Raw genomic sequence first — 26,533 nt, forward strand, 5'->3', positions numbered from 1 at the left:
ACCTAACCTCTGCTTGGAGAGTAGGTACTGTGTAGTTGAAGTGTTGTTTTTTTTTTCAAGCTGAAAACTTAAATCTTCTTCTTGTTTTGTATGAGCCATTGCATAAACGGAAACGTCTCGAATTTTTAAAGAATTTGTCGGTCTTTCGCTTCATTTCTTTTCTGAAAAATTCCAGGACCAACAACTTAACTTGATGTGGCTTTATCTATATATTTCATTTCCTTCTTTGTTAAGTGTATCCTCCTGCATACCACTATTAGATTGTTTTACTTTGTATGCAACAGCCATCGGGCGTAATCTTCTTGTGTTAGTGTTATAAGTTCCTGCTCGTAGCGTGCGAGACCCGGAGAATAGGAGTTGCTACCTTGTTCGAGGGTTTTTTTTTTTCGGGGGTCAGCGGTGATACCCTGGTACTGGGAGTGTTTTATTGGGCTAAAACTCTGGCAGTTTAAAGTTACTTACAATTTGAATGTACAAAGTTTACGTAATAAAAACGACAACAACACTAGAAGTACCTACAATGTAGGCTACATTTGCTCGGGAAAAAATACATCACTTTTCTTTCCAGTAGTACAGTGATAGAAATGTTGCCACTATAGACATATGGCCACTATAGAAAAATGCTGATCTATTGACAAAGAGCAATAAGTTACACATAATTTTAGTACCCACTGATCTTTATTCATTTAAAAATTGCACATGTAAGTCAATTGTTTAGATTTACAGTTTAAATGATTATAACGAGAAATATTGATGAGAAAATGATCATTTTCGCCACTGTCAAACCTACGTATCAAAACTAAACGCAAACTGGCCAATTTTCCCGCGTTTACATTTTCTCGATTGTCTCAACTACCCCAAGGACTAACCCCTTCCAAAGTCAACTCTGTCAAAAATGATGGATATCGCCATGTGGAATGTTGGTTAATTCAACGTCAAAGACTTGTATTGTAACGTTCAATGCATGCGTACCTTCTGCTACCGCTCAAATGACCCTGTCTGAACTCCAAATCCTCGCGAACTACAATTTTAAACCGGGCACAGGGTGACATATGGCCACTGTAATGCTGTAATATGCATGTGTTTTTGTCTGTATATGATATACGGCATTGGAAGCCAGCTTTTGAATATTAATTAGCATTCGCCTTCTCGGCGCTGATTGGCTGGCTCTTTAAATTCAATTAACTCTCCCCAAAGCGCAGGCTGATGCAGGTGTGTGGGGTCATTGGAGTTCACGTACGAGAGGAGGCCAAAAGAAATCCAATTTCCCCTCAGAAAAGTACTGAAATTAAGCATTTTAAAGTAGTTTATGCCAAAAATTTTACATGGATCATTTTACCAACTATCTAATGCCTATCTACACCAAATTTCAGGTCATTCCATTGTAATACCAGGTACAGTGGGCCAAAATATACCGTTTTGGTCAAAACATTACCTTTAAACCTCAATTCAATCATTTTGGAGGCAGATATGAAAAAAAACTAAATGCAAACTGGCCAATTTCCCCGCGTTTTCCGCCAAGTAACATTTACTCGATTGTCTCAACTAACCCTACCAAATTCAACTCTGCCGAAAATGATTGATATTGCCATGCGAAATGTTGGTTAATTCAACGACAAAGACTTGTATTCTAACGTTCAATGCACGCGTACCGTCTGCTACCACTCAAAATGTCTGAACTCCAAATCCTTGCAAACTACAATTTTAAACCGGGCACAGGGTGACATATGGCCACTGTAATGCTGTAATATGCATGTGTTTCTGTCTGTATATACGGCATTGGAAGCCAGCTTATGAATATTAATTAGCATTCGCCTTCTCGGCGCTGATTGGCTGGCTCTTTAAATTCGATTAACTCTCCCCAAAGCGCAGGCTGTCGCAGGTGTGTGGGGTCACTGGAGTTCAAGGCAGGAGGCCGAAAGAAAACCAATTTCACCTAAAAAAAGTGCTGAAATTAAGCATTTCAAAGCAGTTTAGGACAAAAATTTTACATGGATCAGTTAACCAACTATCTAATGCCTACCTATACCAAATTTCAGGCCATTCCATTGTAAGACCAGGGTACAGGGGGCCAAAATATACCGTTTTGGTCAAAACGTGAGCTTTAAACCTCAATAAAATCATTCAAACGGCAGATATGGCAAAAATGAGAAAAAAAGCATCAAGGTATTGGCCCACTCTACCCTTGTGCCAAATTTTAGGTCATTCAGTCCAGGAATGGCGGAGATGAATCACTTTGAAGATTTGACAGGAGAAAGAAAGAAACATTACGAATACAATATATTTCACCATACTATGTATGGCTGAAATATAATCATGACAGTTTTCTGAGATGTGTGAAATAATGTACATTGTATTTTGCAAAATATTCAGTCACATCATCCGTTTCAGATATTTTTTTGCTGAAGTCATATCTGCATCTGCATCTGCATATATACCCCCAAATGACCCCGCGAGGGGCAAAAGTAAGGGGGGGGGGGGGGCTGAGGCTCCCGGGTTGGGGCGGGCAGGCCGCCTGCCTGGCACGGAAGTGCTCAACGTTGGGAGCGCTTACAACCGTGCCAGGCAGGGCATTCCACTCGGGAATTGTGCGTGGGAAAAAAGAGTGTTTGCAGATGTCGGTGCGTGCGAATATGTGTTGATATTTGAAGTCGTGACTACCCCGGGTGCGCCCTTGGGTGCATATTTTCTGATATGCACGACTTGAAAATTCTGGAACAAAGACCAAAACGGTTGAATCTAGAGTTTAATCCGCGTTGACCGGAATGTAGGCCGTGGTTATATACGAATACAAGATGATAGATGATATGTCTTTGTCGGAGGCAAGGCACGTTGCACATGACTCCACAATGCAAACTGACGTGGATAATCTCGTTCATTGGACAGAAGCCAACTACATGCAACTGAACCCCTCCAAGTGCATAGTACTGCTCATATGCTTCATGCGAAACCCTCCTCCCCCACCTGTAGTGACTGTGAAGTCAACAACACTTGAAGAAGTTGAATTGCTTCTCATTTTAATTGTAACATGTGTAAAGCATACTGCAATTCAGCCGAAGAAATGAAGGCTGCCATTGTATGTTATTGTTTGTCGCTTGATGCGAAATAAAAACCATTCATTATTATTATTATTATAATACGTAATGAGTCAATGTCCAACTTTCCTAGGCCCACGTATTCTGGTCTAGTCTACAACTATATATGACATTGACCTATTGCGTATATCCCATTTTAACTAATGAGTATAGCGTGTGAATCTGTACAAAAAACATGGCGACGTTGATTAGCTTCCCCACCTACCGAATGAAAACATCTAAGCCAGTGAAAATAAGAAGGTGAAACGCGAAACAGCTAAAGCATCCAGTCAGCTGGTAGGGAATTAAGCGGTCACGCTATGTGTATATCTGGATAAGGGTTAACTGCTGTCCAAACCTTTGTCATGGTTTATTCGCAACAGGCGTCTATAGTTATTATGGGAGCTCACCTGTGTTGGTAGTTATCATAGCACAGTGCTTATGTTAACTTTCTTCCAACACAAAGGATCAAATCTTAACGACCACTACCGCCTTCTTCAGGATCAGTCCAATAGAAGGAGACATTGGTCGTTGAAAATTTGATCCTTGTAAGTCTTAAGCTTGTATATCTTTAGCTTTGGGAAAATTTGATCCTTGTAAGTCTTAAGCTTGTATATCTTTAGCTTTGCGTTGGAAGAAAGTTTAGCATTGTACTAAGCCGTCTATAGTTTCATGTTCAAGTAAAGAATTTGTTCCTTATTTTGGACACTTTGAATGATGAAGAGATAAAGCCCTATTTTACAGCGTTTGTCTATACATTTTTACAATTTACAGCAAACATGAGTGGCCAAATCCCGGTGGTGGATTTCTCTGCTTACAGCCTGGATAACAAGAACGTGAACGAAGTAGAACTGCAAGCACTGACAGACGAACTCATGCACGCCTTCACCACAGTGGGCTTCGTGTACTTGAAGAACACCGGAATCTCGTCTTCCAAGGTAAACACATCTCCTCACAATAGACCCACCCCCTCAAAACGTATAGAACAGATGCAAATATTTGACGGACATTCAGTCAACTGCCATTCTCTCATCAGCTGAACTGCTACCTGTCATGAATGGCCAGGATCGGTCTATGACAATTTTTTTTTGCACATGGCGTCAAAATCTTCATGTAGGTTGGAAGTGGGAGAGGCCAAACCTATATGAAATTTACATATGTACAATGCGCAATTATTCACATCATTGACTCACAGGTTTAAGAATCCAACATGGCGGACAATTGCAATAAGTACTTTAGTCACGTGAGCGCAAAAAATTCTTTAGGAATGTTCCATGTAAAAATTTTAGGGGTGAATGAAAGCAAACTTTTTTTGCAAATCATTGATTAAGAGAATAACCTGGCTACCTTGCCTCCCAGGTGTATGATACCTTTGATGTCGCCGATAAATTCTATCTGCAACCGGAAACAGTGAAGGAGAAATATTCGCGCCCATTGGACAAGACGGCTGAGCGTCACGGGTGGATGGCCCTGGAGAGAGAAAAGTAATTCACTCTGGTTTAAGAGGTGGAAGAGTTTGCTTGCACAAAGAGTATGCTGGGCTAGCATGCATGACGATCTGGTGGTTGAAATACGGGTGTTTGTGTAAGTCTGTCTAAGTCATAGACACATGACATGTAGTTTTGCAACCGAGTCAAAACTATCTTCAATATGTACTTTTGGTCATAAAAGCTGTAAGAAAGTGGCCTGTTTCAGGGCGAAACATTTCTTACTTAGAACAGTGGGAACCGGACAGAAATGTTCAAACTTAACAGGTTTCCGTTCCTTTTTTTTCGTTTCTACAGTTTGTCTCTGATCGGACAGAGTCGCCCTAATGATCTAAAAGAATGCTTCAATGTCATGCCTCCACTTTCCGAGGGACAGGTGCGTGCAATTTTCTCATTCACCGCTAGAGGCGTTGTCAACCTATACGGGTAGTCTGATCATAGCTGTGGACGAGGACGGCTTAGTTCGTTTCGTTTTACTCTTCTTTTATCTTGAGAAGAAAATCCACAAAGAACTGATGTCACGAGAAACTTGACAACGAAAAAAAGAAAGACATGTACACAGCGATCCTTTATAGGTTTGTTCTGCTTGTTCTGCGATTAGCCTCCATAGCAGGCTCTCTGGGGTTTTTTTTGCTCATGATACACTTTTGCTGGCCATTTCTATTTGTACTGGTCGCTGATTGCTGGCCTTTTTCTGACTGCCAACCCACTTGGGGGTTGGCAGTCAGAAAATAGAAATGGCCAGCAAAAGTGTATTATGAGCAAAAAAAACCCCAGAGAGCCTGCTATGGAGGCTACTGCGATTTGGATGGCTGTGTATTGTAAACTTTTAAAACTCGCACAATATCATAGCTGACAGGTTTCATGAAATTTAACGAATCGGTTTCCCTCTCACACAGACGTGGCCGGCAGAGGTCCCAGAGTTTGAACCAGTCATGATGGACTTCTTCAACTCATGTCATGAGCTCGCCATGCGCCTGTTGGAGATTATAGGCCGCGGTCTGGCCATAAAGGTACGTGCCTCGTTTCCCCACAAGCAGATGTACATGTATGGCTCCGGTTTATTTCTTTGGACATACGTAATTTTTTTAAAAATAAATGTTCCCGATGACGTATTTTTTTGTTATTCTAAATGGTGCGTTAGAAATACTATTCTACTCGCACATGTATGCATGTTTACACAGAAAGCTAACAATGCATCTGACCACAGCTCATTACAGTCATGCGTGTGTACGAAAGAAGAAGAAGCAGTCTCCTGGCTGCTGGGATTCGAACCTGCGCCGAACCCGGGACGCTAGATCGCACCGACTCAACCGCTAAACCGTTACGCCAAAAGGGACAGTCCCGTCTGCCAATGTCAGTTTGAACCCCACTGTTACTGTAACACGTAGACCAAACTGGTCGTAATACAGCATACCTAACCTGTGACACACAGGTTCATCATCATCATCAACAATGTGTTGATGAAGATGATGTACCTGTGTGACATATGGTATATAATGGATGTAGAATAGGGAATGTTACATGTATATCTTCATCCTGCAGGATGTCGACAGTTTCTTGGGCAAGTTTAAGAACGTCGGAAAGGGTGGCAACGGCACCAACCTCCGATCACTCCGCTACCCTCCCGTTCCTGAAGTCGTGAAAGAGAACCAGGTCCGGTGTGGAGAACATACTGACTTCGGTTGTCTTTCTCTGCTGTTTCAGGACAACCCCGGACTGGAGGTAAGGCATGCAGAAGCGACAATTGACTTGTCAAATCTTATTGCACAGCTTATAGAATTTCTCAATCCTATTAACATTCAATACTTTACCATTATTCCTTTCTCTTTCCTTCTACTTTGGAGAAGGTCAAGGTTTGGCATGCATAGTATAATCTATGGTCGGTGTACCCTGCACTTTAATTTTTAAAGCCTGAGAATAAGGGTAAACAAGTTGCTTGGTATTGTGTGGTATTGAACTTAACTGTTCTACAACGGTAACATCTAATGCATTATGTATGTACAATTTCTGAAGTTTCTTCATTTACAATGACACAACTCATTACACGGGTCAGCATAATCGGCAGTTCGCGCTGGTAACGAAAGAACCACTTATACCCCCTTTACACTAGGACGGAGCTCTCGCCGCGCTTTCTCTGCGACCTAATTTGACATATCACTCAACGAATTGCATAAAAAAGAAACGATTCTCTTTACACGTTGTGTGCTTATTGACCCTTATTGTCTTCTCAGTCACACTTTTACGTTTTGTATGATATACCCAGTGTGAAAGCGAAGGTTACGCATATCCTATGTAGGTCGGAGAGCGCAGCGCGATCGCCGTCTAGTGGAAAGGGACCCAGGTATTACCAAGAGAATGATCGATATTCTGAGGGCAGCTATGGGGTGTATCTTTGGTGTAATATTTTCATTGCAAAAGGAACGATACAGAAACAAAGGTGTTAATCATGGTGTTGTACCAGGTGGTGAATCTTGAAGGAGAGTATGTTCCGGCCAGGCCGATACCGGACACCACCCTGGTCAACATTGCGGACACCTTGCAGAGATGGTCAGCCGACAAACTCAAGTCAACTGTAAGAAATGTTCACATTCTATTTTCGTTATCCCTGTAAATGAGTAAATGGGGCGAACAGACACAGTTTGATATACTTCGTGTTGTGTTTGGTGTTGTCCCTCCAGCGGCACCGTGTGGTGATGCCGGACAGTGAGGAGGAGAGGAGGCGTGTGCGCCGCTCCCTGGCCTTCTTCTGCCACTGTGACAGTGACGCGGAGCTGAGATGTCTGGATGGGTCCGACAAGTACCAGTCTCTCCTGGCGAGGGAGTACATCAATGAGAGAATCAACGCCACCTACCTATCAGGGTAGCTCACCTCGTCAAGCGGCTGCCATTTGCATCCCGGCACACGTCACCACAGCAACGGCTTAGGCTAACGTAACATTTCCAAATCGAGGCCCGGCCGGGATGTTTGTAGAAACGAAAAATAGAAATGTGTACGTAACAATATACACAAATGATACCCACGACTATTCTACTAACGTCTTGTGTAGTTTGGTGTATTTTATATCATACTTTTCGTTCCCGAAAGCTGCCCGGCTAGGCCCCGGTTTAGAAATGTGACGTAGGCTTTACGTATAACCACTGCATGGAAAAATACTAGTATTACCGTCGACTCAGATATATTTTCTTTGATATGACAGGAAACGGTGATGTCAACTGAGCATTAATCGAATTCCATAGGAAATAGAATCAATCATGGTCGTATAATGGTACAAAGTAGTAAATGTCTAGAAGCGTTACATAACGATATGATAACGCCAATTTCTATTCAAGCTTTAATTAATTAGACGTTAGCTTTAGCTTTCAAGCTTTTGGCTTTAGCTATCTAAATGCTTCAACCGAGGCTCATGACTTTACAGACTATTATAATTATAGCAATTTTCTATTTATTCCACTTTGGGAAGTATGCATCGTGGTATAAATCGTATATCATATAAAAGCACAACATGCATCCCAATTTGACACTTTGTGCCTTGATTAAGAAATCTGTTGTTCTATCTGAAATACTGTGTATCTGCAAACGATATTGTCAACATTAGGTACTATTAAACCAGGTGGGCAATGTACAATGTATTTGTTTGTTGATTTTTTTCTTACCTCTTAGACTAAGTCAGTTCCTGCCAAATGAAATGGATTTACATTTACATGATTTAACCTCCTTGATTATAAACGGTGTATGCAGCAGTAGTACTAGTAAAGTTACAGCAAGTTAGATCCTCCAGTACCTGGTCCTACTAGACCACCCTGTACGGTTCTCTTCCAGAGTGTTCTAGGTCTTTTCCCATGTTTGACCTCCTCTGCTCCTTTTCCCACCACGTTAAGGTCTACATTCTATGATAGCTTCCTCGCTGTTCTGTTCCGAAGTCTCCCATTCTCAGGACATATTCTAGCCACCTATAACTTATATATATAAGCCTTCTTTTTTTCGGTAACGTTAACTAACTATTACATTTATTTAAATCACTTTAGATCTACATTCATGTATTTTTTCTTATATATTGTTGTGGTATTATGGGAGTTGATGTTATGATGAAATATGTCAAAGTACGATATAAAAGAAAACAAAACACAAATATTTCTTTATCTAACGGCAACGTTCCCGGTCACTGCTATTTCCTCCGAATGTAACCTCTGCTTGGAATTGGAGAATTTCCTTCAAATGTAGCGCCAATGGGATACTTTGCTCTCGTTCTCAGGTTTTAATTCTAGTAACCACAGAAGTATCCGAAATTAGTTGTCTCACACTAACGCCAGACTTTCACAAGTAACCGTTCACTAAACGTGAGCAATTACTAAAACCATTATAATTCCTGCAGTTTAGTCATTGTAACAGTTATTGTAATAGTTGTTGATCTATCCTGAGAACGAGTTATGACCTTTGACCTAAAGAAAAAGTACATTTTCCGGAAGCGCTTGCACGGAAAAGAAGAACTGAATTCCTGCGTCCTTATGCTACATTTCTGAACACATCAAAACTCGGACGACTGACCCGACAGAACACAAGGAATGTAGAAGGTCAGTAGAGCTCTTGTAATACAATATTGACATTTGCATAATATAAAAGCAGTTAAGCCAGTCTTCACTGAGCGTTCATAACTCCATGATCAAACATGACAATTAGAAGTGGCAGAATCCACCCACTCCTTACCCGTAACGTTACGACCTTTCCCCTCCAGTAGGGACTGAGACGTTGTGCGTGCTAACGCTGTATTGTCTAATATAGATTATAGTTTCTGCCTCTCCCTACTTCGGTTTGTCATTGGAACAGTCCACAGTGTGTGTCCATGTTAACGTTGTGCAATGACCCGTGACCTTTATATGTCATTTCAATTGAAGGGTGAAGACCGTCGTCAGTGCAGTCTAGTGAATGGCATTTCATTTGCGTCAATGATTTATGAGGTAACCCGACAGTTTACAGGTAACGTTAAGCCTTACAGCTATTCAAGAATTGTCCCTGCTTGTTTTTGTTATCATGTTAATGTTATATTGTTATGATGCAAGTCAGATATTATGTTGAATCAGTTGTAGGTCAGAACAAAATGCTGTAACGCTAGTTCACCTTTATCTGTTGGGTAACCTATATCCGTTGTTTTTCAAAACAGGGTATTTAGGCACATGAAGCCAACCGGTGGTAGTTTAAAACTGCAATGTACTGAAACTATTGCAATTTGAAACCAACGTCTGCCAACGTGATACCCTAAAAAAACTGGTTTTAAAAGCAATGGATATAGGTTACCCAATGGATAATGGTGACCTAGCAATAGATCAGTGATTGCCACAGGTATGCTTTGTAATGTTTCCATGACCCTGTGTACAAACATTATGTTTAACATCCTTGTACGTGTACCACAACTTGTCAGCAGGTTACTAGAATGTTGCTGTGCCCTTGCCACATCAATGATTCAGCATTTTCTGTTAAGGCAATATGAGGTAAAAAAAATATCAGGTAAACAAAGTATACAAAATGCTACATGGCCATTAACAGCAAAATTAAGATCTTATGACATGAATATGATCGATTATTTAGCTTATCTGGTATTTTTTGGTGCTGACTGGTTTGTTGTGGATACTGTAGTGTATGTCATTATATGGCACTAATTGCATGGTAGATTGCCCTGTCGTTCAGGTGTTGTAAATCACTCTTAAATCAACAGACAGGGTGGTACCACTTTTCTTATCTTGTTGACTTTTATGTGAAGGGTATTTGGGCAGTCTTAACAAAATGCAATTTTGTAACAGCTTTAAGGAACCAAGCTTTGAGTTTGAATATTTAGCAGAATAAGTCCTAAATTCAACTTGACTGAACCATTATAGATTTGCATAGATTTGTTGACAAAAGGCAGATGTACTCTGTAGCTTAGAATATTATACTAAGTCAGCATTGTTAAAAATGCTATTAAGGTTTAAAAGCTTGAAGCTGAAATACAGCACTTACATCTTACAGATTGATGAGATGTAAGTGCCAATTGTCAAGGTTACATGTCCATTGAATCCCTTTCTTTACCCCATGCCAAACAATGCTGGAATGGAAGGCAGCTTTCACTACCCTTAAAATTAAATAGAGTCGGTAAGAAGAAGGAGAAAGAAATGTCAAAGGTCACATTTCTCAGATGCCGTAACCAAGATATGTCCCATGTTGACACCCACTTACACATTGTATTGTGCAACATCAGTGCGTAAAAAGGTTCAGATTTGTCAGATTAGTTAGCCAATGGCAAAGTCCAACCTCCTGAAGGTGAAGGTTTTAAGTTAATTATTGTAAATGAACTTCCTTATTATACAGTGGAATATTACACACAAAGAAGCATAAGATATTTCATGCCTTGATAGATGAGAATTAACAGATATGTCATGAAAAAGATATTCTGACGTAAATCTCACTGATCTGGATTTATGATTTGTTATGAGAATACATGTACTGTATTTTCAACTGTAATGGTTTTCAAATCACGACAGAAGGTGAGAGGCATTCCTTTGTCTCCATGGTTTTTACATGTACCTGTGCAGTCACATGCAGAGATCACATTCCCCACATGTATCCAAGCAACATTGTCGGGCTTTGTTTCAGACACAGTCGAACAGGTGGTTTGATTTGTGCTGACATTACCATTCTCTTTGCAGCAACTGTATTCCTGCCAGACCCACATTTTCAAGTTGTGCATGCAGGATAGGCAGGCAAGATGGGATCCTTGGTGTCTAGGAAGAAGGGATCTGGTAAGCCACCATTAGACACATAAGTTATAAGAAGGTCCTAACTATAGAATATATAGGGGATGCTGCATGAGCACTGGCTGTAGAATATACAGTTTACTTGACAGCAAGATACAGCTATTCCAGGGGTTTGAAATGGACATGACACATTAGCATTTTAGTTACAGTGACAGTCTTATTCTCCATTCTGACAAAGCCCAAGAGAACTTTCATATCAAGATCTGTTTTAGAAAAGTAGGATTCAATTGCCTCAGCCATGAATTTTGTAAATGCTCCAGGTCTTTTTCATAAATGTCATAATGACAGTTTGGATAAACATAAAATGTTAGACTCTCAGCATTATGAGTTTAGCAAAGCTTATAAAATTCCTCATATAAATTGCCATTCTTTCCCAGAAAAATGTAAAAATGAGTTTGAGTTATGTTGCTGTGTATGTCTTTTTCCAAAGAGACTAAGTTTTACAGTGAGGGTAACATGATCTTTTGTTTCCTTAAGTTGAGCATCCACCTGTATATCTGGTGTACACTGGAATTCTAATGATGCTTGCATAGTGACTTGTAGACTCTGTCTGTAGTTTCAGTGTCGCTTGTCAATGGCAGACTTCTCAGTTGCTTTTCAAACTTTACAAATTCATTATACGCATTAAATTTGGCCCAATTAGTGAAGAAATACAGGAAGTTTTGTTGTAAAATATCTGTAGTTACACAGGTATTCATTCAAAGTACCAATGTCAGTCAGGCATGTAACCATAATTATATCACTCGTGTCACCAGACAGCATTACTGTTGCCAATGACAACCAGATCAACAACCTTTTTGACATAGCTCACTACCAATAAGGAGCTCATTCTTTTCTGAATGTAATACTACTACAAGTACTATACCTTGCAGAAGAAATATGGTTTATTAATATGATGATTGTGCCCTGTGCATTGTATGCAAGTACATGTAGGTATAAAGAAAAAGACAGTTAGAAATAGAGCTCAACAACCCCAAGTAACATTGTCTCTTTACAATGTTAAAGAAGATAAGACAACATGTATATAAAAATATGTGTACATGTATTTGTACCCCTATAGTGTCCGTACCCCTGTAGTTTCCCAACACCTGTAGTGTCCATACCTCTACTAGTAAAGTGTCTGTACCCCTAAAGTCTCTGTACCCACTGTAGTGTCCATAACCACTGTAATTTCTTTGCCTCAGTATAGATAAGTATCTGTACCCTTTGTAGGGTGCCAAGCTCTGTACTGTCCGTACCTTCTGTAGTGTCCCTATGCCTGTGGTGTTCATATCCCCTATAGTGTCAGTACCACTATTTTAGATTTCTTACAAAAAGAAAATCCACCATAATGTTTACATATAGGGCAAGTTATTGTAGTCACAGACACGCACACACATGAGCACTGCCAAAACATATTCAATTTGTGTTTCCATAGCTACCATCACGGTACCGGAAAGCAATATAACTTCAAAGGGTGAGATACAGTCAGCATGGTCACTTTGCACGCCATTAATTTCACAGCCACTGTTAACAACAATGAACTGGCACTTCTTTTTTGTTTTGTTTCATGAAATCAGCAATATCAATGATAACCCTATCAGAATAATTGCTACTTCCAATTGTGAAGAATAAAAAAAAAGGAAGAGAAACAAATCATAAAGAAATGAAAAATATATAAAAATTTATTTCAACAAAGTCATTAATATCTAAAACACAAATGCTCCACTTTTTGACATTGCCTTTTTTATGAAGTATACTAATCAGGACTCAAAATCATTTGAAAATTTAAGTCTTTCAGAGTAACCACTTATTGTCTCTACAAGGTCATTGTCAAGCTTATTTTGTCACCTTCAATTAATCAGGCTGGCAAATGTTGCGCATTTTCAGCTTCTCCAAGCAGCAAGCCGCAGGATGATCAAGGAGGAAATTGTATGTTCTTAATGGCTGGCCTCAAAATCAGCAAATATCCTACAGACAAAACTTATGTTTCAGTTCAAGGTTTCTGTGTGTTTGGACATTGTCAAGGCTGTTCCATTGTAGGCTTTTGTAACACTAAGGACTGAACAATGTATTATCAGAAGATTGGTAGAGTAAACTGGAACGGCCTTGCAGTCCATTGATTTATTGAGACAGAAGTTTTGCATGTAGGAAATTTGCTGTGTTTCGAGACCATCCCTTAAGTCTGTGGAGTGACTCACCAACTGAAATCTGTCTGATTCTAACAATGATTGTGAGAAAAACTAATCCAATGACAATCAACTCACAGGATATGCATGTGCCAACAGCTGATCAGCACGTCTTGTTGTAACATGTCAATTAATTTGAGCGTAGACCTTAACTGCTAAACTGCTAAACATTGCCTTAACAATTAACCCTCAACCCTGGCTACCTCTTCTAGTAGTAGTACCGAATATATATGGTTAACTCTATCAAGAAAGCTGTTTGACTGTATCATGGCTAGAACAAGAACATACCAAACTGGTCAGGTAGGAGGGGTGGCCAGGGTGAAGCTGGTTAAGTCCATCTAACCACTGTCGATAGTCCTCACAATGTTATTGAGTAATAAATTCAGGAAAAAGTGTCATTAAGATTGATTTAAAAACTGTCACATTTCCTCACTGTAGGACATTCAAGTAGTTTTTAAGACTACCAACAAAAATCTTTAATATGCTATCGCTTGTTCAAATTTCAGCTGATATCTCAGGTAAGGGAGGTGCCAACTCTGAAGGGGCAGCCAAGCCCCTCCCTCCCCCAGATGTGGGCAAGCCCATTGAGGTGAAGGTGTGCAAGGCTTCTGACATGCAGGATGGAGAGTAAGTCATCATGTGTCATTCTACCTGCCCGTTCTCATGTTTGATTCCTTCTGTCTTAAATCCTTCCTTCATTTTTCGATTTCTTTCTTTCTTGATGTAGTAAATTTTTCGAGTTTAAAGTCAGTTGCATTCATGTAAATTCAAGAAATTCAAGCACAATTTCACAACTTGACATACTACTTACAGAATGATACTGTCACCTCTGACGGATTTCTTCAGTACTGGTAATGGTTCAGTGCTTCTCTGTTTTCCAGGATGCGAGAGGTCGATATTGGGGGAGGAAAAGCATTACTCATCAAGGAGGATGGAGAATTCAGTGCACTTGGCCACAAATGTACTCACTATGGGGCACCCTTAGTCAAAGGTAGGTAAATAGGGGTGGGTACCAGTATAGAAAATTCAGGTACAGCTGTACGTGTATGGTTCAGGTCCAGAGGATCAGGTGCCAGTACAGACCTGAACCTGACCCTAATTGTTTGTCAAAACTTAAGCTTGTGATACTCAAAACAATGTTCCAATTTACCAAGGAATCTATCTGGCGGAGTATCTGACTTGAAATACTGTCTTCATGTAAAACTGTACGCTTGACTGTAGAAACTTGGTGACTATAAACTCTACTCTTCTTCACTCTTGTTATTTTCATAAACCTTTAAGCTCCAAAATGTGTAATGTGTCAATGTAATCTGTTCATTTTCTACTTGGTCCAAAATCTGGTACACTGATTTTTTTCAGGTCCATTTTTTTTACCAATCCAACACAAAAAGCCAGTTTTGTTCCAGTACATTGTGCCATATTGAAATACATTGTCTCCCCCCTGCCTATAGGTGTGCTGTGTAATGGCAGAGTGAGGTGTCCATGGCATGGAGCATGTTTTAATTCCAAGACTGGAGATATTGAAGACTTCCCTGGGTTGGACAGCCTACCCAAGTTTGAGGTTGACATCTGCATAGCTTTCTACTTTGCACTGCAACTTCAGGTTGACCTGACAGTATTGCATTGTTATGAACAGTATTGCACTGGAATACATAACAGTAAAAAAATGGAGAAACAGCAAGGCCATGTCAACCACATTTCTCTGACAAAAACTATCAAAGTTGATATGTTCCATAGATATAGCTTTAGTCTGCATTTTATTATAAATATACAACATGTAAAGTTTTGTTGCACAGATTTAGATAGCTGAGCGCTCTTTTTTTAGTATTAACGGCGGCCATAGACACATTATCACCCCAAACAAATATTTATATGTTTAGAGGCAATCTCGTTATGAGGTGTTGAAATCCAAGATTTTCCAATTTTGTTTTATTGATGTATAATTTTCTTATATAATTTTTTCCCAGGTCACAGTGGAAAATGACAATGTGGTTGTAAAGACAAATAAAAAGGTAAAAATCACATCAGAAGTTTATCTGTCCCTATTGTTACAGATATATCTTGAACACCTTTGTATACTATTTTGGTTGATGATGATTCATAATGGTAGAGAAATATTTGTCTCCCCGACCCCCCAGGAGGCATTGAAAAACGCCAGTAGGCGATGTGTACTTTCCTGGTTAATTAAATAAACTGAAATAAACTGTCAAGTAGTGAACGGAATTGAAAAAAAATCAGCCACTAGCAATGCCTGTGTAATGTAATGTGAATAACTGTATCCTTTAGACCTTTAGTGTTGCCTTTATCTTCTGTCTAAACTACTTGTACATGTGCATGTAGTCAGAGTCTGTGTGTGTGTTTGTGCTCTTTCTTATCTTAACCAGTTCACCATCCATTTTTATAACATTATGTCCTTTCACACATGCTTCCCTCCCTCCATTCATTCTGAAGTATGTTAAATGTGTAAGTATGTACTGTACATGTAAGTAACACTCCTCAGTGAATGTCATATTTACTGTCACTGACATTCTCATTTTTCTATAACCTCATTGTTTACAATGTAATTTATAATCCAGTTACTTGTTGATAAGGATTGGCAGTGTTGTGCTGTGATGCAGAAACAAGTGAATGCACTCAATACATGTACATAAGAAGACCATTTCATGCTATTTACTGGCTAGTTGATGTATGACTTTTTGCATCTCCAGAAGAAGGCATGTTGGAACGTTGATTTGATCAGTCACAAATAAAGACTTTTGATTTACTCATTTAATTCATCCCAGTAGGTATCTTTACTGATGCAATTTCATGCATGTAAGTAGTCTTAGTGTTAAACGTTACATTTACTTTGGCTACATGTTAAGGCAACTTTGTCCTTCATTAGGTTCTTGAGAAGCCCAAGAGGATGAAGGAGATGTCCTGTCATTCACCAGACAATGACACCGTGTATCTCATTGTAGGGGGAGGTAGGTGGAGTTCCTTATCAAATACCATTGTAGGGGGAGGTAGGAGGAGTTCCTTATCAAATACCATTGTAGGGGGAGGTAGGAGGAGTTCCTTATCAAATACCATTGTAGGGGGAGGTAGGAGGAGTTCCTTATCAAATACCATTGTAGGGGGAGGTAGGAGGAGTTCCTTATCAAATACCATTGTAGGGGGAGGTAGGAGGAGTTCCTTATCAAATACCATTGTAGGGGGAGGTAGGAGGAGTTCCTTATCAAATACCATTGTAGGGGGAGGTAGGAGGAGTTCCTTATCAAATACCATTGTAGGGGGAGGTAGGAGGAGTTCCTTATCAAATATCATGCATATTGAGGTAGGAGGAGTTCCTTATCAAATATCATGCATATTGTTCTGGAATCTGATTCTTATCAACTCCAATCATGTTTTCACAACACATAATTGAGATGGTACTGGCGTTTGCTGTTACAAAATGAATCTTCATTTTGTTTGTCATCCTCCTAACGCCCGGTACCCAACGGCATTAGCCTGTGGTCCCTCTGCGTAGGAGAATGTATGTTTGTGTTAATTGGTCTAATCTTTAGCACTTGTACATGTAGTCTTTATTCTGTAAGTCAATCATCTGATGCTCACCTTTGATTTAGGTGGTGCTGCAATAACCTGTGCAGAAACCCTCAGACAAGAAGGTTTCAAGGGGAAGGTTGTCATGGCAACAAAGGAGCCACACCTACCCTATGACAGACCCAAGCTGAGCAAGGTAAAAGTAGCACTTTATGAACATTGTTTGTTTATTGTGATTTCTATACTGTTGATCTTGGATTTGTGTATGTTTGTCTTTCATGTCTCACAGTTTCTGTAATCTGTCTTACCCTTTCAGGCACTAGATTCTACAGGAGAGGCCCTGGCACTCAGGGACAAGAACTTCTTCTCAGTGTATGATATTGAAGTCCTTACAGAGAAAGAGGTAACTTGACACAAGTGCTTGAATGTATTGGTACACATTAAACTGTTTGTTTTTCCTTCATAGTTTTAATAACCAGTAATTCATTAATTTCATTTAGTTTAATAACCAGATATTATAAATCATATATTCATGAATGATGATCATTAGAACAGCATTACTCTGGAGACAAAATCAGCATTGCATTCTACCCAGTAACTCAGGTACTGATCAATAAGGCATAAGGTCTTGTATCTGACTAGGTTACGTACAATGTATATCTTACCTTTAACAGTCAGAATTGATCCGTCTGACAACAGCATAGCAGTATGTTACAAGGAATGTATTTCGCTGTTCTAGGCCACCTCTGTCGACTGCCCCTCTAAGGTGGTGACATTTGCAGATGGACAGACTATAGCTTATGACAAACTCCTCATCGCAACAGGTGGCAAGTGAGTTCTTGGTCCTTTTCCATACTCCTAAAACTTCATTTTGTGTCCAATCCTGCTTTGATCACGGTCTGATGATTCTCAAAACTTAGAAACCATTATTCAGATTTTCTACACCTGAATGTTGATCGTCAGTGTAGTGATGCGTCATGTAAGGCAAGGACAGACATGATAGAAAAATGTGATGTTAACATTGTGGCATTTAATGATCATATCTTACTGGAAAATGCTATCCTTAACATTATGGAAATCATATGAAAGTCATGAATATGTGCATGTTTTCTAAACTGGATAGCATGTATCTGCATACTTGAAGCACAATAAGTTTCCAACAACAATAACCCCTCCCCCCTTCTCCACTAGACCACGGCCCTGCACCTCCCCTGGCAGTGACCTAGAGAATGTTTGCCTGCTCCGCAGCCCTGCAGATGGGAACTACATAGCACAGCAGGGCAAGGGCAAGAACGTGGTCATTGTGGGAACGAGCTTCATTGGTACAGTCTTTTCTACAGCATATATAAGGAAAATATATTCTTGCAAAATTAATTATACTTTATTTTTAAGTTCATGTCTGAAGGCTAAGTACATGTTAGAAACATATGTAGATGTACATGGAGCTGGTGCATGTGGTAAATTAACAGCGATTAACATTGTTGTAAACAGTACAAAACATTGATGTAGTTTAGAAATTTACATAATGTGTAAGACAGCGATATAGTTTAAAAGTTTACAATTTTGTATCTCCCTGTCCATATCAGGTATGGAGGTAGCAGCCTACTTTGCAGGGAAGGCATCTTCTGTGTCTGTTGTGGGGGTCAGCAGTACCCCATTTGGCAGGGTCCTGGGGGAGCAAGTGGGCAGTATGCTCAGGAAGGTAAACCCTAACATAACCCACACTTCTGATCATGAGGCCTACTGTTTAACCTCCTATAACCAATGAAAATTTTGGGCCATAACTTTAGCAGAGATTTTTTTTTCCATCATTTTGCACTACTTTAAAATCTGTGCCACCATTTGACAATCTAACATCATTTTCTTGTTGTGCTGTTTTGCAGATGCATGAAGAGAAGGGAGTGAAGTTCTACATGAACAATGGGGTGGTGGAATTCAAAGGGGAAAATGGAAAAGTAAGTAAAGAATCACACTTCTGAAACAGACGGTACATTTCTAGTTTTTTTGCAGGCATTCGATAGTATTAGTAAAGTATGACCAAGATAGTATTAATTAAGTATGATCAAAGTTATCTGTAGTATAGACCCTATAGATATTGTCTGAGAAGTATTAAAAAAAAGACATGTACATTTTGTCATTTGTTTCTCCTAGCTGAAAGAAGTGGTACTGCAGTCAGGAGAGACCCTGCCAGCAGACTTGTGCATTGTTGGTATCGGGGTCACACCCAACACTGAGTTCCTTAGTGACAGTGGCATTGAGATGACCAGAGGTGCCTTGGATGTCGACAAGGTACTCACTTATGAAATATAAAACTCTCATTCCCAGTATACATACGAATACTTTCAAAGGATGACATTTATTATGACCAAGAAAGTTATAACCTCCTTCTTATTTGCCTGGTATCCAGCCGTATTATAGCTCCTGAGTCTCTTCTGTCCTCTTCGCAAATACTTGTAATACGGCTGGATACCAGGCTACCTTCTTATAACATGATCCATAGGTCAGTATCCCTACATTTGGACTAGCAGCTATAGATCTCAAACCTGGCTGTTGTCCCTTACTTGACTTGCAAGCTCTTAGAAAGGGTAGTAGTCCTACATATCTCACTGAACTGCTCATTTCCCTTGTTAAAGATAACAAAAGCTTAATTTTCTGCGCATCCAATTTGTATGTATGACACAAAGTTTCAGTGTCTGTCTTTCTTGTCTTATGACCCATTGGAATTTTATTTTAATTTGTAGTTTATTACCGATTGATTTATTGAATGTAGATACCTTTCTGTATCCATCTGTTGCTTAGACGATGCAGACCAGTCAGGACCATGTATTTGCTGCTGGTGACATCGCACACTTCCCACTACCCATGGCGGATGGGGAGAAGGTTTCCATTGGACACTGGCAGCTGGCTAAGGCACATGGTGAGGGCTACAGATTTTTGGTGTCATGATTTTGTGACAAATGCGTTTTAAGTAAAATGCTGACAAATTTTGTAATTATTGCAAAAGCTTGGTCACTGTGGTTTGAATACTTTACTTTTACTTTCTGATTGTGTTACAATTAGTGGATCAACACCTTGTGACCATTAGAATTAGAAAGCATTAGAAAGCATTTTGTATGTGTGCATTGGGAGGGGGTCCATATCTTCATGCAACAGAGTCTTTTAATACTAAGGCTTTAGCTCGGTGCAGATTTTTACCCCTCCCCACACCATCCTCCTGAGCTAGTGTTCTATCATGACATATTTTTGTCCCTTTATCCTCAGGTCGGTGTGCAGCTCTGAACATGCTGGGCCAGGGTGTGGAGTTCAACAGTGTTCCCTTCTTCTGGACCATGCAGTATGGCAAGAGCCTCAGATATGCAGGTACTTATAGTTATACTGATCCTCCCCATCATGTTTTCTTTCCTCCTGAGTGACTGATGATGATGATGTGTGTCTTTTGAAATGAAACTACATATAACTCAACATTTTGGTGACAAACCATCAAAGAAATGGGATTTTTACCCGCTCCTTGGGTTGCCTAAAGTTGTTTTTATGCCTTTTCTCAAATGATCAAGAACTTCAGCCATTAGCCTACTGATAGTTTGTATTGGGCATGCTATTAATGCTACTAAATGCATACATGTAGATTTTCCATATACAGAAAATCTTGCTTTAGATATATCAAAAGCCTTTGACAAGGTATGGCATAGAGGTTTGCTGCATAAACTTGCCAGCTATGGTATCTGCGGCAAGGTTCTAGCAACAATAAAATCTTTCTTGTCCTGCATATCTCTGAAGGTCGTTATAAATGGCCAAGCGTCAGAATGTCATAGCATCAATGCTGGAGTACCGCAAGGATCAATCCTCGGTCCAACACTATTTTTAATCTACATAAACGATCTGCCTGATCATATACTCAGATCATTTGTCGGCATTTATGCTGATGACACCTCAGTATATGGCCACACATCCAGGAGATGTAATGACCACTCCCTTGCAGCTAATCTCTCTGCTGACCTTGATCATACGGTTCTATGGGGTAAAAAGTGGCTCGTGACCTTCAACCCTTCAAAAACAAACCTTCTTTCGTTTCATCATAAGAGATCTAACCCAAACCTTCCACCGGTCCAAATGAGTGGGACTTTACTTAAAGAAGCCCCTTGCTTTGAGCGACTCTTGGGCCTAAAATTTACACCTGATCTTAAGTGGAATTGTTACATTCAATCCGTTGCCAAGGAAGCTGGGAAAATGGTGGGCTCCTTGTACCGTTCCAGGAAATATCTGACCCCCTCCGCCATTCTTTATCTTTACAAGAGTCAGATAAGGCCCAAAATGGAATACTGCTGTCACATTTGGGCTGGAGCTTCCCAGAGCTCCCTGACCTGCCTCAACAGGGTACAAAAACGGTTAAAGAACATTGTTGGCAGCGACTTGTTCGCCACTCTACAACCATTGTCTCAAAGGCGTGATGTAGCTAGCCTAGCACTATTCTATCGCTACTTCCATGGTAAATGCTCGGCAGAACTTCATTCATCTGTGCCTCCAATACGAACCTTCACTGCAAGAACCCGTTTAGCCACTTCCACGGAAGCAAATCATCCTTTTTTCCTCCACAATCCTCCTTCTAGGAGGAAGTTCCACGCTCAGAGCTTTTTTCCAAGAACAACTTCGCTATGGAATGAGCTTCCACGGACCTGCTTTCCCATGGGATACAATCTACAACTGTTTAAGTCAAGGGTTAACTCCAAACAGCCTTGTTTTGCGGTGATTAAGTAAATAAAAAAAAAAAAGCAATCTTTATTGATAGCCCGTGTTTACACAATCTATGACTGGCTTGGGTTTATGACTGCCCACGACGAGCGCAATTTAGTCAGGCTATCTTTATCGACACAATAAAATATATGCACTGTGTTGTTCCTGGTGCAGGCTATGGTGCTGGATTTGAGGATGTTGTGATAGAAGGCAGCCTGGATGACATGCAGTTTGTGGCCTACTATGTGAAGTAAGTTCTCAATATACTAGTAATACAATACATCACGTATGCCAAATAGTAATCATTCAAGCACCTGGATATGATTTGAGCTTGAGTAACTGCTATTTTGAGTATTGGCATTGGAAATGAAATGTACTGTGGATTATAAGAAACACATCAAGGTGTGGATAAGAATGGTACATGCTCTTTTTTTATTGTGATAGCTTTTGTCCCTTCATTTTCTCAGTGCCTTTATGTCAATGATATATGTAAAGAATTACTTGCGGTGTACCGGCCTGAATTTGAGATACTGTGCTATTGCAGGGGAGATGACGTGTTAGCTGTAGCCAGTATGAACAGGGACCCTGTGGTGGCTCAGGCTGCAGAGATTATGCACTCTGGGAGGACTCTCTCCAGGGCAGATGCAGAGTAAGTCAACATGTTAAATTCATGCCATCATGTAATCTAAAATGTCATATAGATGTCAAGATTGCATTGATTGTAAAACAGCCATGACTGCAAGAAACCAACCAACCAACCAACAAATTACAGGTACACTGTGATGATGTGATCAGGAAATCTTTCAATGTTTTTTTGTTGTTGTTGTTGCGCAAGAATTTGTAATGTCCATTTCTCGGACCTGTTTTTTACGGCCTCTCTCTATCTTACAGGGCTGGATCAGACTCATGGAAGTCTCAGCTGTGAAGAGAAGACAAGGATGATTGTATTGACAATTGTGCCTTAGTGCTTTAGTGCAGACCAGGTGCTGGCCTACTCTCCAAGCAGGGGTTCGGCAATGGTTCTTTTTTGACATGTTTTAGGCGTTTTTATTTGGGTTTTCTATTTTGCTGTACATGAATAAAACGGTACAACATAGAAAGCCTGATAAAAAATGCCTAAAACACGTAAAAAATAAAGCAACCGTAGCTGGTCCTGCTTGGAGAGTAGTGCTGGGTCCTTGCATGCTCCTCAGCAAAGCAGCATGGCCCACAGCTACTATTTCACCTTTTTGGAAGTGTAATCATTGATAAATTGATAACAGATTATGTAAATAATTTGATAGCACTACTACTGGTCAAGGTCAGAAAATATTTTTGATAAAATAGTCTGATTTAGATTCAATATTGACGATACTTTGTACATTTATGAACGTAACAATTGTAAAATATTGATGAGAGAATGCATGACTCTTGTAGATGTATCTATCTTTTGGAAGATGTCACTACTCACAACACTTCTTGAATCACAATGTTTATTGAAACTTAGTTCACTTAAACTTCACTACCATCTATTTTCTACAATTCAATTTCTCGATTCAGCTTCATTGCACTAATCTATGGATGAATATTTTTTGCAAATAAAAGTTTTAATTATGGTGTATCAATGTGTGTATTTTATGAAATATTGATTTTAAGTGACATTTTCCCCAAGTTGTTTGCAGTTATCATTTTATTAATCACGACGGAAGATATTTTTCACTAGCTACACTTACACTGAATGCTATTCAATGTATTGTCCAATATCTACCTTACAATTACAATACAAAGAAAAAGAGCTATTGTTCCATGGCAGCAATACACATCTGTATTACTGAGTCTGTAAAAATTTAAAAAAAAGATGTAGGCTACCTAGAAATTGGGAGAATAAATAATCAAGCATCACTAAGTCTCTGTTGCAATATGTTTTTTTTTACCATAAAGCAGATGCCCTTTCAATCTTTCTTTGTCTGGAAAATACCACTACAAAAGAGCAAGTACATTTTTTTTCCTTCTTGCAAGGCTATTGTCAAGACCATAGCCTGAACAGAATTCTTGTCTTAACACAACCGAGAGTAGTTTCACCGTTATTCGAGATCAATTGCGCTTTTCCTTCTACAATTTCACTTTCTATTTACCCGTTGCCAGGCGACGGGTGATAAACAAGGTGTAATAACACCCGAATAACGTTTGCGTCATCGCATTGTGTTCACCTCAATGCTACCCGAGCCCCCCGCTTTTGGCGCGAAATGGTTTGACCCGGTGGGGGCTCCCCGGAAGGACCAACCAGCGCCGTCGCCGCCTCAGAATTGGGGATTGTTGCAAATTACAATTGTCAGTCTTAATAAGTCATCATTTCGTTACGGTACCTTGTGCACAAACAAAAGCTGAACTAGTGTGCTTCTAAAACACTGGAGGATTTGTAAGATGTTTGCTTAAGTTGATGAATACATTATCTATAAACTTCCTGTAAACAGTATGCATTTCTATTTCCACTTTTCGTATCCATTTTTTTCATACGTCGTATCACTTCCTCTGGCTAGTTCGCAAGAGCTATCTTGGATTCTTAACTGCTTGCTTGCTTGCTTGCAAATTAATAATCTATAAATACAACTAACGTTAATATTGTTAGAACCTTTCCAGGTGCCATCGTCATGAACTCGTGATGCAACACAGGACATTGTTTTAAAGCGGCCCACCTTAAGGTACAGTTCTGTACCGTGACGCAAACCTGTTTCCCAGTTGATAGCCTTGAAATGATCGGACTTGTCACGTTCAGCTTGCGTGTAGAGGGGATGAGCGGTCTTTCAACGTATCGGGCTGATTACAACATCTATTTCTAGTCACAGTGTGGGTGGCTTTTCCTGTACTGAAACTCACCGTGAGTGAACTATCAACCAGAACGTTTATCGGTGAGGGGAGATCCGCTAAGAAAGACGAAACGAGGGAACTATAAGGGGGCCCCAAAGCCCTTTTCCGTAGAGCGTAATCGGTGGTTTTAATTCTACGTACTACGTAGCGGGACCGCTCGAATTCAACGTAGAGCGTAATCGGTGCATTTTGCGTCGAGCGATATTGGCTCCTTTAATTTAACGTATTACGTAGAAGCTAACCGGATTTTACCGTAAAACGTAATTCATATTTATTTTTCGAAAAGCGTAATAAAAGTTTCATTAAACTTATCTTGTCTACCGGCAAATTCTACTCGCGAAAATGCAGGAAATTGCGTTTCAAAGGGTCTAGATTTCAAAATTTCGCCGGACCTTCCTTGCGATGGCTTACCAATTCGGCATTGGACATGGTGAAAATATGTTGCAGGAGCGTCGCCCCCAACTAGTAGAAATTTCTTTACCGAACTTAGTTAACAAGCAAAATGTGCCCCTTAATAAATGGAGGGAATGGCATTTCAGAGGGTACGGGTCAAGATTTCAATTTTTCTCCGGGCGCCGGGCGGCCCTTGGGCTTGCGACGGCTTGGGCCTCTGGTGCTCAAGACTCTCCGGCGCTCGTCGCCCTCAAAAACGTTTCTCTGACAGAAATGTCATTACATTGAGCATATGGTCTGCCAGCAAAATTTATTCCTCAAAATGCAGGAAATGGTGTTTCAGAGGGTACAAATTTCCAAATTTTCCCGTACCTACCTTGCGACAGTTCGTGCTTTCGGCACTCCAAATCTGAAAATGGTGTTTGGGGGCGTTGCCCTCAATAACTTAAAACCATGTGATTTTCTAATTGGAATGCTATTTAACTTAGCTTAGTCTGTGAGCAAAATGTGCCCTTTTAGATGCATAAAATGGCGTTTCAGAGGGTCAAGATTTCACAATATTCCCGGGGGAGCATGCCCCCGGACGCCCTAGGATTGTCGCGCCTCCACTTTCGGTGCTACAAGTGCTGAAAATTACGTCACATAAGAGGTCATAAGAAATTTGCTGTCGCCGCCTCTGGCCAGCAAGACGTCTAAGTTAAGTTTGAATCTTGTTGATGGAATTATCAGTTTTGTTTACGTGTGCACGTGTTCTGCCGTCGGCGGATTTCAGCCAAAAGACGACAAAGATTTGCATAATGCATTATGAAATTTCTTAATTTAGCGTAGAGCGTAATAAAGTGTCCATAATTTAGCGTATTACGTAGCCGACCCTCCCGAATTTAGCGTACAGCGTTGTCGGTACCCCCCCTTGGGGGCCCTCCTATAATAAGGCGATATAACTATCTACAACTAGTTGGCCTAGTTGATAACTACGTTTTAGTTGTATCATTATAAGCTATTGACCTTGGCTAGAATTATTTAGAATTGAGAATCGAACTAATAGAGCCACATTTTGTTTGCCTTTGCATTGCATATTGGGGCCTTACCACATAGCTCGTCATGGCGTAACACACCAGGCTTGTAAAGAGACCAGCATTATATATGGACAGGGTCGTACTTTTCAGTTCGATACGTGTGGTGGGTTCTTTATCGTGCTCAATGCATAAATAAATAAGGCATGACAGTCTCCTTAAACACTGGGACACGTGTCGTATCGCTTGTATTAAGAAATAGTCCTTATTTTTTGGTTTTTAAGTTTTCAATCTGTCAACGAGCTGACTCGGAAAGGAGGGTTATCATGAAGGTCGTGAGGGTGTCACTCAGAATTCACGACTACCTTTGACAAAGATAGAATGATCCCCAAGCTGATCCTAACGCCAGTACATCTGCTTGAAGATTGTTAATCTCCAAGCAGAGGTTAGGCTCTGGCTGTTTTTTAAACGTTTTTTTAGTCGTTTTTATCGGGCTTTCTATTTGTCAT

The 26,533-nt window shown here is 40.1% G+C and overlaps 2 protein-coding genes across 12 annotated transcripts in view; both read left to right on the plus strand.

Moving 5' to 3' along the window:
- The window catches only part of LOC118426430 (2-oxoglutarate-Fe(II) type oxidoreductase ppzD-like), a 10,041-nt gene extending 1,854 nt beyond the window's left edge, over positions 1-8,187 (plus strand). Inside the window, exons 2-9 of one of the 2 annotated variants that reach the window (XM_035835806.1) lie at positions 3,849-4,012; positions 4,434-4,558; positions 4,859-4,937; positions 5,461-5,574; positions 6,107-6,286; positions 7,026-7,136; positions 7,243-7,442; positions 7,478-8,187. In XM_035835806.1, coding sequence (XP_035691699.1) covers positions 3,854-4,012; positions 4,434-4,558; positions 4,859-4,937; positions 5,461-5,574; positions 6,107-6,286; positions 7,026-7,136; positions 7,243-7,428 — 954 coding nt within the window. In that variant the 5' untranslated portion in view covers positions 3,849-3,853 and the 3' untranslated portion in view covers positions 7,429-7,442; positions 7,478-8,187. Of the gene's footprint in view, positions 1-3,848; positions 4,013-4,433; positions 4,559-4,858; positions 4,938-5,460; positions 5,575-6,106; positions 6,287-7,025; positions 7,137-7,242 lie in introns of both variants that reach the window. The other variant, XM_035835805.1, reaches the window with a different exon arrangement.
- A 783-nt stretch (positions 8,188-8,970) lies between these two features.
- LOC118425959 (apoptosis-inducing factor 3-like) lies at positions 8,971-23,598 on the plus strand. Of its 10 annotated transcripts, none has more exons than XM_035835130.1 (22): positions 8,971-9,136; positions 9,458-9,539; positions 11,243-11,335; positions 12,768-12,806; positions 13,220-13,261; positions 14,025-14,145; positions 14,400-14,509; positions 14,970-15,079; positions 15,486-15,530; positions 16,403-16,484; positions 17,124-17,236; positions 17,357-17,443; positions 17,780-17,871; positions 18,232-18,362; positions 18,627-18,742; positions 18,924-18,995; positions 19,192-19,329; positions 19,840-19,957; positions 20,302-20,400; positions 21,946-22,021; positions 22,316-22,420; positions 22,663-23,598. In XM_035835130.1, exons 3-22 carry the CDS (start codon positions 11,302-11,304, stop codon positions 22,694-22,696), a joined length of 1,764 nt encoding a protein of 587 aa, XP_035691023.1. In that variant the 5' UTR covers positions 8,971-9,136; positions 9,458-9,539; positions 11,243-11,301; the 3' UTR covers positions 22,697-23,598. The 10 variants fall into 10 exon arrangements, with proteins under 10 accessions (XP_035691023.1, XP_035691024.1, XP_035691029.1 ...); XM_035835131.1 differs by having other exon boundaries at positions 9,458-9,520; XM_035835136.1 differs by lacking the exon at positions 13,220-13,261.
- Positions 23,599-26,533: the final 2,935 nt, after the last annotated feature.

The sequence above is a fragment of the Branchiostoma floridae genome, chromosome 11 (assembly GCF_000003815.2).
Source record: "Branchiostoma floridae strain S238N-H82 chromosome 11, Bfl_VNyyK, whole genome shotgun sequence".
Classification (NCBI taxonomy): domain Eukaryota; kingdom Metazoa; phylum Chordata; class Leptocardii; order Amphioxiformes; family Branchiostomatidae; genus Branchiostoma; species Branchiostoma floridae.

Excerpts from the sequence above, each read along its gene's own strand:
- LOC118425959 (XM_035835130.1), top strand. The coding sequence starts at position 11,302 with ATGGGATCCTTGGTGTCTAGGAAGAAGGGATCTG. Across the intron at positions 12,807-13,219 it reads AAGCAATATAACTTCAAAGG|CTTCTCCAAGCAGCAAGCCG; the intron begins GTGAGATACAGT and ends GCGCATTTTCAG. Across the intron at positions 19,958-20,301 it reads GCAGCTGGCTAAGGCACATG|GTCGGTGTGCAGCTCTGAAC; the intron begins GTGAGGGCTACA and ends CTTTATCCTCAG.